At 47.7% G+C, this 12249-nt stretch overlaps 1 protein-coding gene across 1 annotated transcript in view; it reads left to right on the forward strand.

The window, feature by feature from the left end:
- The window catches only part of LOC107119328 (V-set and immunoglobulin domain-containing protein 1-like), a 12507-nt gene extending 7863 nt beyond the window's left edge, over positions 1-4644 (forward strand). Inside the window, exons 4-5 of the mRNA XM_015421796.1 lie at positions 2781-2936; positions 4532-4644. Coding sequence (XP_015277282.1) covers positions 2781-2936; positions 4532-4644 — 269 coding nt within the window. The remainder of the gene's footprint in view (positions 1-2780; positions 2937-4531) is intronic.
- The last annotated feature ends 7605 nt before the right edge of the window (positions 4645-12249 follow it).

Here is a 12249-nt window from a genome sequence, read left to right on the forward strand (position 1 = left end):
CTATACCTTGTGGCTAATAGCCACTGATGGACCTCTGCTCCATATGCTTATCTAATTCCCTTTTGAAGCCGTCCATGCTTGTAGCCGCCACCACTTCCTGTGGCAGTGAATTCCATGTGTTAATCACTCTTTGGGTGAAGAAGTACTTCCTTTTATCTGTTCTAACCCGACCGCTCAGCAATTTCATGGAGTGCCCATGAGTTCTTGTATTGTGAGAAAGGGAGAAAAGTACCTCTTTCTCTACCTGTTCTTTCCCATGCATAATCTTGTAAACCTCAATCATGTCACCCCTCAGTCGTCTTTTCTCCTAGCTAAAGAGCCCCAAGCGCTTTAACCTTTCCTCATAGGGAAAGTGTTCCAACCCTTTTATCATTTTAGTTGCCCTTTTCTGCACTTTCCCCAAAGCTATAATTCCCCACAGCCACAATTGTCATATAGTGTAACGGTGCAAAACGGTAGTAGCTGTTGCTGTTCTGAAGGGAGCAGGGCTGCTGGGTCACCCTTGGCCATTGGCGGGGGGGGAAAGGGGGGGGGGGGGCGACCCAGGACGGGGAATTCCTGGAGATTCGGGGATGGAGCCTAGGGAGGCCAGGGACCACAGTGGGGTATGCTGCCATAGTGTCCACCCTCCGAAGCATCGATTTTTCCTAGGGGAACTGATCTCTGTACTCTGGAGGGGAGCTGTAATTCCATTAGATTCCCAGGTCCCACCTGGAGGCTGGTGTCCCTAGAAGGCAACGTGGAGGGAGTAACATGGTGGAACCTGGCATGAAATGTGGCCTTGAGACTTCTGCTACCAGGAGAAGAGAGAAGGCTAAGGCAGAGCCGGAAACTTCTCCTCTCCCCACCTGGCCCAGGTGGAATCTGCAGTGGGGTAAATCGCTTCCTAAGGCTGAGCTGTATGTTTCGCTCATGATAATGCCCTTTGTAGAAGTGTATCTGTCACACAGAAGTTCTACGTCTGGAACCCTTGACTGATCGTTGAGCCGTAGAAAGCAACTGCCGGGGGCCCTGATCAAAAGGGATGCCTTTGAACGGTTGCCAACCTCCAGGGGATGCCTGGACACCTCCCAGGACTACAACTGACCTCCAGACTTTAGAGATCAATTCCCCTGGAGAAAATGGCCGCTTTGGAAGGTGGAGTGTATGGCATTGTACCCCGCTGAGGGCCAAACTTCATCCTTCCTAGACTCCACCCCCAAGTCTCCAGGAATTTCGCAACCTGGAGCTGGCAGCCCTATGTCCCTGAGTAGGCTTGCCAAGTCCCCCCGGGGGGCGGGGAAACCCCCGCCCCAGAGGCCCGTTCCCTGTCGCCGGTGGATTGGGCCCCAGGGGGAACTCCACCCTGACGTGCACGTCACCCGGAAGTGACGTGACAACCCCGGGCACGCTGGGGGCGGGGCCACGGTCATCTGAGGGAAAACTCCCCCGCTGCGGCTGGATTCCGACTTGGCAACCCTACCCCTGAGCCACTTTAACAAACAGTAAGCTCCACTTCAAGCCAAGAGGAAAAGCAGGGTGGAAATATTGTAATTAGTAAATACATACGTAGAGGTGTGGTGGCCAACCTCCAGGTGGTGATCGGAGATCTCCTGATATTACGACTGAGCTCCAGGTGGCAGAGATCAGTTCACGTGGAAGAAATGGCTGCTGTGGAGGGCGGACTCCATGGCATTAGACCGCTTGGAGCCCCTCCCCTCCCCTCCCCCCCCTCCTCAGGCTCCATCCCCAAAATCTCCAGGTACTTCCCAACCTGGAGCTGGCCACCCTAAGTAAGGGGATAGTCAGTTGAAGAAGTTTGCAGGGCTGGGGACAAACGCACTCTCCCTTGCCATGCCTCTCATTTGAAAATAGAATTCCCCATTAAATTTAAAATAATTCTTTTCCAGAATAAGCTCAGCCAGTTCTATTAAAACATGTAGGGGGTAGTAAATATTCATGTAAATTAACTATCTTTTCTATAACTAGGAGTGCTTCATTGTGTGGAATGTTAGTGTATAACAATGCTACATCCTTCATGAGTAAAGTTGCTTCAGTTGGAATGTACCTATCCTTTATTTATTTTTTTAGTACTTTTTATTATGTTCCACACTTTTAAACATCACGCATCTACACACCACCACCACACACACCCGACATATAACAGAAAACCAAACATTTCCCCTTTTCAACAACACAAAGCATCACGTCAATCAAATAGCGTACTTCACTAGAAATTCATTTCTTATTCTCAACCTTACTAACAATTTATATCAAGTACTGTAGCCCAATTTGCATTACCTTTAGAACCTAAACCCTATCTTAACTGAATTTCACGCTCTAACTAAACCTGTAACCCAGACTAAATAATTTTATCTTTTATCTACTACTGGATTAATTATAAACATACATTTCCTATAAATCATCCTCATTTATAAACATACAGTTCCTATGGATCTACTCCTTTTAACACTGTAATCTAATCTTACAGATTTGTAACTAATAAATCATAGTTTGTTATTCTTAATACAAAACCTTTCTGAGACCTATGCACACAAATACATTTTTGCACCAATAACCAGCCGTTTCCTTCAGGGGGTCTCCAGGCCCCACCTGGAGGTTGGCAACCCTAATGATCTTGCACTCCGCCCTGAGCTCCTTGGCAGAAGGGTGGGCGATAAAACTGTGGAAGACGGATAAAAATTACTTACGGGAATAATATGGATGATGTCGGTCCAGTCGGATTTCATCTGTGACTGATCTCTCATTTCCCGTTTCTGTTGCCATCGACGGTTTTCCAGCCCCGCCATCCCAGCCTCACTGCAGCTCTCTTGGGACACCCGAGTCGGGCAGCAGCGTCTCCCTGCACTGCTTTTCCGAGGACGGGCTGCCTGCGCCTACGTATCAGTGGCAAAAAATATCTGGGGACACCATCACGCCTGTGACAGAGCCATATAGTGAGTAATATTCCCTGGTTCCTCTACGTCAGAGGTCATTTCGGGGGGGAACGCGGGGGAACACAGTTCCCCGAGTGAAGTGCAGGGAGGCGGGGCACATGACGAAGCCCCACCCCCTGCTTCCGGCCGCCCCGCTTCCAGCTCTCATTCAGCCAGGAGGAGGCAGGAGAAGAGGGAGGGTAAGTTGCTTCCTCCTCGCCTCTCCCCACCCCTGCCTGCCTGGGGCAAGGGAGGGCCTTGGCGGGGCTTCCTCGCACTCCCGTTGGCCTTGCAGGTCCACTGCCGGGCCCCTGATGTCAGGGGGTGTGGCATATGCTAATGAGTTATGCTAATGAGTTCCCCTAGCTCTTTTTCTACGAAATGACCCCTGCTCTATGTCATACAGTCTTCTGGGTCTAATTCCTGTGCGTGGGATGGGCCTAAATGGGCACACCTTGAGGAGACCGGGAGCTGGGGGGCACGGACATTCTTTCATGGGCCCTAATTGTTAGGAGTTGGTCCCCGATCGTTCTGTTTGAGTCCCTGTCAGAGTTTGTCTTTTGTTACTGTCCATGGGGTTTTCTTGGCAAAGATACTGGAGTGGGTTGCCATTTCCTTCTCCAGTCTTGAGAATCCCTTGGACTGCAAGGAGATCAAATCAGTCAGTCCTAAAAGCCACCCACCCTGACTGTTCCCTGGAAGGCCAGATAATGAAACTGAAGCTCAAATACTTTGGCCACCCAATGAGAAAGGAGCACTCACTGGAGAAGACCCTGATGCTGGGAAAGACTGAAGGTCAAAGAAGACGGGGACAGCAAAGGATGAGATGGTTAGACAGTGTCATCGATGTAACAAACATGAAATTGAGCCAACTTCAGAGGGCGGCAGAAGACAGGAAGGCCTGGCGTGATATGGTCCATGGGGTCGCGAAGAGTCGGACTCGACTGCGACTGAACAACAACAAACAGAGTTTGTCGGAGGTGACCTTCTCCTATCTGAAGGGATTGTGGGGGGTACGGTCAGAAATTCAACTTGGAAAAGACAGAGGAGCTGGTAAAGAGCTGTGAGCTTGTGAAGGTGAAGCACTTTGAGGTACAGGCTCTCTCTGCCTTGATTTTTTGCTCTTTTATTAGTTAATTAATAATGATAAGCCCATTATTCAACCAAAATTGGATCCTATCAATGAGTCATAGGAAGTATTTCTTTAATGCTGCAAAAATTTTAAACGAAGTTTCTTTGGGGGAGGAGTTCTTAACTGGACTAGATCTCCCAAGTGTTTTCTTGGCTAATTTCGATCAAGTAAGATTCTGCTGTGTAGCTGTGTTGGTCTGAAGCAATAGGACAAAGTTGGGAGTCCGGTGACACCTTTAAGACCAGCAAAGTTTAATTCTGGGTCAGCTTGCATGTGCATGCACACAAGTGCCCAGAATTAAATTTTGTTGGTCTTAAAGGTGCCACTGGACTCAAATTTTGTTCTTTTGATCAAGTAAATAATGTTGGCGTGGTCTGTGGTGTAATGTGGGGTCTGTAATCATGAAGTCAAGCACGGGCATTTGGATTGCGGCCACATGGGGCGTGTACTTCCAAACCTGGATTTGCCTCCCATTTTGTCACAGATCCCAAAACTGGTGTCTTGGTTCTGAGTCACCTGGCAGATTTTGAAGAAGGCTCCTATCGGTGCACAGCGATGAATTCTCTTGGAAGGAAATCCTGCCAAGTCAGCCTGTGAGTTTACAGCAACTGTGTTCACATTCAGCATCCATCACTTATTTGGCATCCTGCTAAATAACTTAGCAGGCAAGATAGGAGAAATTCCAAGGGAATTGTCTTCTGAATCTCAAGGTTTGAGTACTTTCTATATGTGGCAAACCATCTAAAATCATGGGAGTGACCCACATGTCATTGCTTATGTAATTTATAAACTGGATTAGCAAAGGTTATATGAACCCCATCTAAAATCACCATTAGTGTAAACTGCAGAATCTCCCCCCAAAACCCTTATTTTATTTTTCTTGTGCTGTGGTGCTATCGCTCTCACCACGCCTGCCTACTGGAGTCCCGCCCCTGCCGTCACCCCACAACCTCACTGGCCAGCTCCGCCCTCCATTCCCACATCACCAGACGGGACGCTGCCAGACAGGGCACAGGAAAGAAGCAAAGTGGTGGCAGTGGCAGGATGGGGGGGTCAATCCAGCACACACACCCGTCTCCTGGTTTTCATCCGCGTAATAAATCACAGTGTGGCCAAGGGTCATTTCCTGCAGGAGCGCACAGGAGCGGAGCTCTGGCAGTAAAGAGCCCAGGGGGCGGGCACATGTAACAAGCCCCACCCCCTGCTCCCAGCAGCCAGGGAGAAGCCAGGTAAGTTGCAGAGGGCCCCCCCTGGGCCCCCAGTCCAAAACAGTCCAGTGGCACCTTTAAGACCAAGTTTTATTCAGGTACAAGCTCTCCCTCCTCTGTGAGGACAGATCTACCAGGGGGCAAATAAGTTATGCTAATGAGTTATACTAATGAGCTCCTGCACCTCTTTTTCTACTAAATGACCCCTGGGTGTGGAGATGGCTCCCTCCTGGCCTGCCCCATGCCCCCCCATTTTTAAAATGCCCCCTGACTTTACAAATCCTGGCTACGCCCCTGAGTGTGGCACTTGATATCCCCTCTGTCCTCTGTTTTTGACAAATTTCAGCTATTAAAATATTTTTAATCACCTTTAACTCTTCGTGACTTCATGCTGTTCCTCTGCACTCTGCCTCAAGCACATCTCTGGCGAGGTGGCATACAACTTTTCTCACCAGACTAGAAGAAGAAGAAGAAGAAGAGGAGATTGGATTTATACCCCGCCCTTCACTTGGAGTCTCAGAGCGGCTTACAAACTCCTTTCCCTGCCCCTCCCCACAACAGACACCCTGTGAGGTGGGTGGGGCTGAGAGAACTCTGACAGAAACTGCTCTTTTTCAAGGACAGCTGTGCCAGAGCTTGTGACTGACCCAAGGTCACATCAGCAGGTGCAAGTGGAGGAGTGGGGAATCAAACACGGTTCTCCCAGATTAGAGTCCGCGCACTTAACTACCACACCAAACTTGCAGCCTCTCAAGGCTACTATGCTTCTATAAGAAGTGTCACAAGCATGTAACATAACTTGGCTGCGTAATTGCTGGGTAGCGCACACTTAATGGGTTATGAATGCATCCCTAAAAGGCAAAGTTGGAGCAGGACAGGGGCAGAGATTTACTGGGGAGGAATCCCAGAAAATAGGGTTTGCCTCTGGTAAAAAGTGACAATCAGGGGTCATTTCCTGCAGGACCGCACAGGAGCAGAGCTCTGGCAATAAAGAACCCAGGGGGCGGGCACATACAACAAGCCCCACCCCCTGCTCCAGCAGCCCTCAGTCAGAGCAGGAAGCAGCCAGGTAAGCTGCAGAGGCCCCCCCCCCGCCCCCCGGTCCAAAACAGTCAGTGGCACCTTTAAGACCAAGTTTTATTCAGGTACAAGCTCTCCCTCCTCTGTGAGGACAGATCTGCACGTTCCCTCCCCCCCCCCAATAGCTAGCAATCCAAAACAGTCCAGTGAAGCCTGAGTGGTGGGCGTTGCCTTCTGACACACTTCCGGTGATGTCAGGGGGTGTGGCATATGCAAATAAGTTGTGCTAATGAGTTATGCTAATGAGCTCCTCCGCCTCTTTTTCTACGAAATGACCCCTGGTGACAATTAAGAGTAAAAGTTAGTGGGAGGATGAGGGATGGGAACTCCAGTCTGAGGCAGTCATATATCTACTAGCCCAAGAACATTTTAAGAGTGAGTGCGGTTACCCAACAATGGAATGCGAAGGGCCTGGGGTTGCCAATTCCAGGTTATAAAAGTAGGCTGTCAAACAAAATGTACACAGCATGAAAGATGATGAAAATTACAAATGATATAAACAATTAAATTTATGTGATGCAATTAATATCTCAGTTTCTGTGTACCAAAAAAATTAGAATCTTTTAGTGTTCCAACCTGGAGGCTGGCAACCCAGGGGGTGATTTCATCAAATTCTCTGCCCTTTGTGCAGCCTTCCTTATCCTTGCTATGATTTGACCTTGTTGAAAACTGAAAGTGATGGAGGTGGTCGGCCGACTTCTCTTCCGTTCTGTGCTTCCACAAAGCTCACAAATACGACTCCAACAGGCCAGCTATCTATGATGCCTTTTTCACCAGCTGCTTTGTGGGAAATCGTGCTAATAATGGAATATTTGAGAGCCAAGAGCCTCATCAAGCATTATTAAATATTAATCCAAAGTACTAACCAAAGCTACAGACTCGTCTCTCTACTTATTTCATCCAGATACTCACAAACAGGGCTGTTTTTGTAGAAAAAGCCCAGCAGGAACTCAGTAGCATATTAGGCCACACCCCTGACAGCACAGCTTATTAGCATATTAGGCCACACCCCGTGTTATCAGAAGTGTGGTCATCCAGCCACACCCACCTTTTGCTTGTTATTCTGTTACCTTGTTTGTTGTCAAAACCCAGGGCTTTTTTTGTAGCAGGAACTCCTTTGCATGCTAGGCCACACACCCCTAATTTAGCCAATCCTAATGAGTTTCTGGTGTTGGGTGTGGCCTGTTATGCTAATGAGTTCCTGCTGGGCGTGGCCAACTTGGGAGCCAGCCGGCACTCCGTTCCTGTGCGCTCCTGCCCAAACATAGACCTGGGCTTCCCAAATGCAAGCTTCAAAGGTTCATCCAATTAAGGATGGGTGGTCAGTCCTAGGTTTCCAAATCAGCAATAATTGCCAAAACTTTTCTTGTCAGTGCTGCACCTCCTTTAAATGTTAATACAATTTATATCTCCATGTTACACATTGCCTGCTTGGAGAGATGAGGCTGTGTTTCCAAACACCTGATCACGATTATGAAACAACTTAGGACATATTATGTAGATATGCCATCCTCCAAGAAAAGGAATGCATTTATACTGGTTTTTACAAACATACAGATAAAAGGAATTCTTGCGACAGTATATAGTCCATTAACTGCATTTAGTCATGGAATAAAATAGATTCTTGCTACAGTGTAATCATGAATTAGTTATCGTTGAAAAATACAATTCTAAATTGAACCCCTCCAAGACTGATATCTTTAAGAAAAAGTGTATAAGAGGAGTCCTAAACATGATGGCAGTTTCCTGAGACAAAACAGCTTAAATCTAACTCTGAGTTAAGACTGTCAGGAGCCAAGGATTTTCATCTAGATATCCACCTAGCTTCTTGTTTCAGAAGGTCCCTATGGACATTGTCATCCTTGGCTCTTGAGCAGGGGTCATTTCGTAGAAAAAGAGCTAGGGGAACTCATTAGCATAACTCATTAGCATATGCCACACCCCCTGACATCAGGGGCCCGGCGGTGGACCTGCAAGGCCAGCGGGAGTGCGAGGAAGCCCCACCAAGGGGCAGGGGTGGGGAGAGGCGGTGAGGAAGTAACTTACCCTCCCTCTTCTCCTGCCTCCTCCTGGCTGAATGAGGGCTGGAAGCGGGGCGGCCGGAAGCAGGGGGCGGGGCTTCATCATGTGCCCCGCCCCCCTGCACCTCACCCGGGGGAACTGTGTTCCCCCGCGTTCCCCCCCGAACTGACCTCTGCTCTTGAGACATATAACACTGTGTATTTAAGATCATCTTCTTTCTGCCCCTTCTGGAGATAATGATTGGTCAGAAAGGCTTCTGCCACCTTGTTACGAATTTGAGAAATATACTCAAGAGATAAAGATATGCTTTAACAGGTCTCGTATGTGGGCTGTACCCTTCCCTTTGCACTATATTGGTAGGCCTGGCCTCCAGAGAACAGTTCTGCCCTTCCCTTTCCACTATATTGATAGGCCTGGCCTCCGGAGGCCAGGTCTCCCATTCCACCATATTGGTAGACCTGGCCTCTGGAGAACATGTCTACTCTTCCCTTAGCACTATACTGGTAGACCTGACCTCAGACCATTGCCCTGCACTGAGCCTTAAAAAACATACCAGCACTTGGGGAGGGGGGGGGCTCCTGCAGTCTACTTTGGGGTTTTTCCCCAGTGAGATATGACAAATTTACAGGTCAAGTTTAACAGAGGTGGAATAATCACTGCTAGAACCCTGCCTAACCTAGCAAATAGGAAGTTGCTTAAATGTTATCAACCTGCCCAAACTACTTATTTATTCAAATATTTATATCCCACTTTTCCCTGTGACTCAAGGCATCTTACAAATCATACTGTAAAGCATAATAGGGGTGTGCAAAAAAAAAATTGATTTCCCCCCTCCTCCATTATAGCCTATGGGGACCATTATAGTCAATGGTCCCTATAGGCTATAATGGAGAATCGATCTGGGGGTATCTTGGGCTCTGGGTGGGGCTGTTTTTTGAGGTAGAGGCACCAAATTTGTAGCATAGCCTCTCCTCAACACCCCCCCCCCCAAGTTTCAAAGAGATTGGCCCACCCGGTCCAATTCTATGTCCCCATCCTCCATTGTTTCTAATGGAGGGTAAAATGCCTGTGAGCTGGAAGCTAGCATCTCTGAGCAGCCAGCTAAATTTCTGTGCACCAGCGCCCCCTAGCACAGCTTAGAGGGACACACTGATCTTCACCCAGAGAAACATCTGGTAACACCCCATTCTTGCCTTGAAATTGGCAATATGGAGACCCAAGGCTGCCGATGTATTTACCTTTCTTCCCAGCATATCTAGTTTACGCCTCTCCTTATCAAGGAGAGATTAATGAGGACCCCCTTCTCTGTTTGGAAGAACTCTGTAACTAGGGAATTTGCTATCGGATGTTGGAAGAGGAATTAACAGCCGTCTTCCCTAACCTTATACAGGTTCTCCACCTTAGTGGAAGCCTGTCCAGATACTGGCCTGGCCCAGACATTAATTGCTATATCCTTTATGCCCTTCACCATCAACAACACTACTGGACCCTGCTTTGCTACATATAGCACGCTCATGATCAGATCCGAGCATGTCAGATCTGGAGAAGTATAGACCAGCTCAAGGGTTTTGGCCATCCTAATAATCTGTTCTGAGTATAGCCGAAGGTCCTCTGTCAGAGACACTGGAGTAGGATCCCTGGTTCTTCTGGCTCAAGCAACAATGGATCCAGTGCAGGTTTCTGGTGGTGATGCTCCTTTGTGGGTACACCTTGAGAGTTCATCCCCTGGTAGGGAGAGCCTGGAAGGAGGGGGTTGCATCCCATTAGTACCATGGTGGTACTGCTCATGGGGTATAAAAGACCCATTGCGAGGGTGGAGGCCAATGTCCCATATGTGAAAATTCAGTACCCGAACCACTGTATGACTGCATTGTCAGAAGTTTCTCTTGAGGCATCTTCTTGACTGGTGGGACCTCAACTATCACACTGCTTTTTACTTGTGAATACTGTGGCAACACAATCAAGGAAATTTTTGGACCACAAGTCTACTTTATAATCACTGGGCTAGTGATAGCACTTTAAAGGTCTTATGTGCATATTGACCCTGTGCCTGGTGATTTTATTTTTGAACAATTTACTTTATGGTCCTTATTGAATGTATACTTTGTATATATTCTTGATTGTGTGTATGTGAATATATGTATTAGCTATTTTGCCGCATATATATGACCTCTGAGGAAGGCCTATTTGGCCGAAACGCGTAAGGTCAAGCTTTTAAGCCCTTGGTATTGTAATGTTTTATATATAATTGTTGTAAGTGGGCCCCTGTATATGTTTTAAAATTTGTTATTAATAAATACATGTATCTTTTTCTACTTTTATTAGATAGGTTTTAATATTGGCCCTCTTCTTCACTAACCTTTGTTTTGTTCTGGGACCTCAACTACACCTTCCTCCAATGAATGGCAATCAGCCAGACTCAAGGAGGGGGATGGGGTCCATGTTTTTTTTACTGAGGAACCCCTCTCCATTAGCAGACCTGCTACGACATCAATGGAGTCGGTGAGGGTACGATGGACTCAGTGAGGGTGTTCGGCATCTAGGACTACCATGTACTTGACGTCAAGCTGGTGACGTTAAATCCTCGCTTGGTGTCGAGTGGCGTTGACCTCAGCGTGATGGAGACTGTCGGGTCTCATTGGTGACCAGCTTCAGCATCGAGGGGATAAGGGCGAATTAAGTGTCGAGCTGGGGAGCCAGCTGGTGATTTTGCTGCCGTGGTGGATGCCAGCTCCAAATATTCTGTGCCAGCTGTAGTTCATACTCCTGTTCGTCCCTGGGCTGTCTGGACCTCTGGGCTTATTCACTCATACTATTGCCTGGATACCAACCTGTGGTAGGGTTGCCAGCTCCAGGCTGGAAAATAGTAAAATACTTGGAGATTGTGGGGGGTGGAGCCTGAGGAGGGTGGGGTTTGGGGAGGAACTTCAATGGGGCAGAATGCCATAGACTCCGCCTTCAAAGTGGTCATTTTCTCCAGGTGAACTCATTGCTGTTTGCTTGAGGACACTCCAGCTCTGACTTAGATAGCCACACAGGTGCTTTTTGGACCTAAATTGGAAGATGTTCTAATTCAGCAACTGTGCATTTGGCACCAGACACATGACTTACATCTTTTGAGGCCTCACAGACATCGTTGTCTTGTGTCTTTAGATTTTGCTGCTTAACCTTCCTGTTCTTGGTCCAATATTCACTTGGTTATCATTGTAATATGTATTAAGGTTACGTGTACCTCAATATTGTCTGACCTCCGAAGAAGGCCCCATTAGGGCAGAAACGCGTCAGGTCGTGTGTATTGGCCCTTGTGTTTAGGCCACCTTTACTTTTTTTACGAGGCTCAAGTGGTTAAGATGCTGAACTGCAGGCTGTGGAAGGTCGGTAGTTCAGCAGTTCGAGATGACGCATGACGGACTGAGCTCCCGTCTCTAGTTCCAGCTCCTGCCAACCTAGCAGTTCAAAAGCAAGAAATTGCAAGTAGATAAATAGGTACCACTTCAGTGGGAAGGTAACAGTGTTCCGTGCACCTTGGTGTTTAGTCATGCCGGCCACATGACCACGGAAATGTCTTCGGACAGCGCTGGCTCTTCGGCTTTGAAACGGAGATGAGCACCGCAACCCTAGAGTCGGACTCGACTGGCTTTCGAGCATGGGAACATTTACCTTCTACTTTTTTTACGAGGCTTTCATTGGACCCTTATATGTTTTTAACTGTCTTTCTAATAAATACATGTATTTTTGTATATTATGTTTTAACTTAGTCTTTAATATTGGCCCTTTATTTGATTTCTTTCTTACCCTTGTGGTTCTTGATTCCAGTTTTTGGGTCAGGTTTGTTTCCCCCTCCCTGTGCCGTACTGAACTCATTGCTGTCGCCTGGAGATCAGTTGTAATC

This window comes from Gekko japonicus, unplaced genomic scaffold, assembly GCF_001447785.1.
Source record: "Gekko japonicus isolate JY-2015 unplaced genomic scaffold, Gekko_japonicus_V1.1 scaffold5128, whole genome shotgun sequence".
Classification (NCBI taxonomy): Eukaryota; Metazoa; Chordata; class Lepidosauria; order Squamata; family Gekkonidae; genus Gekko; species Gekko japonicus.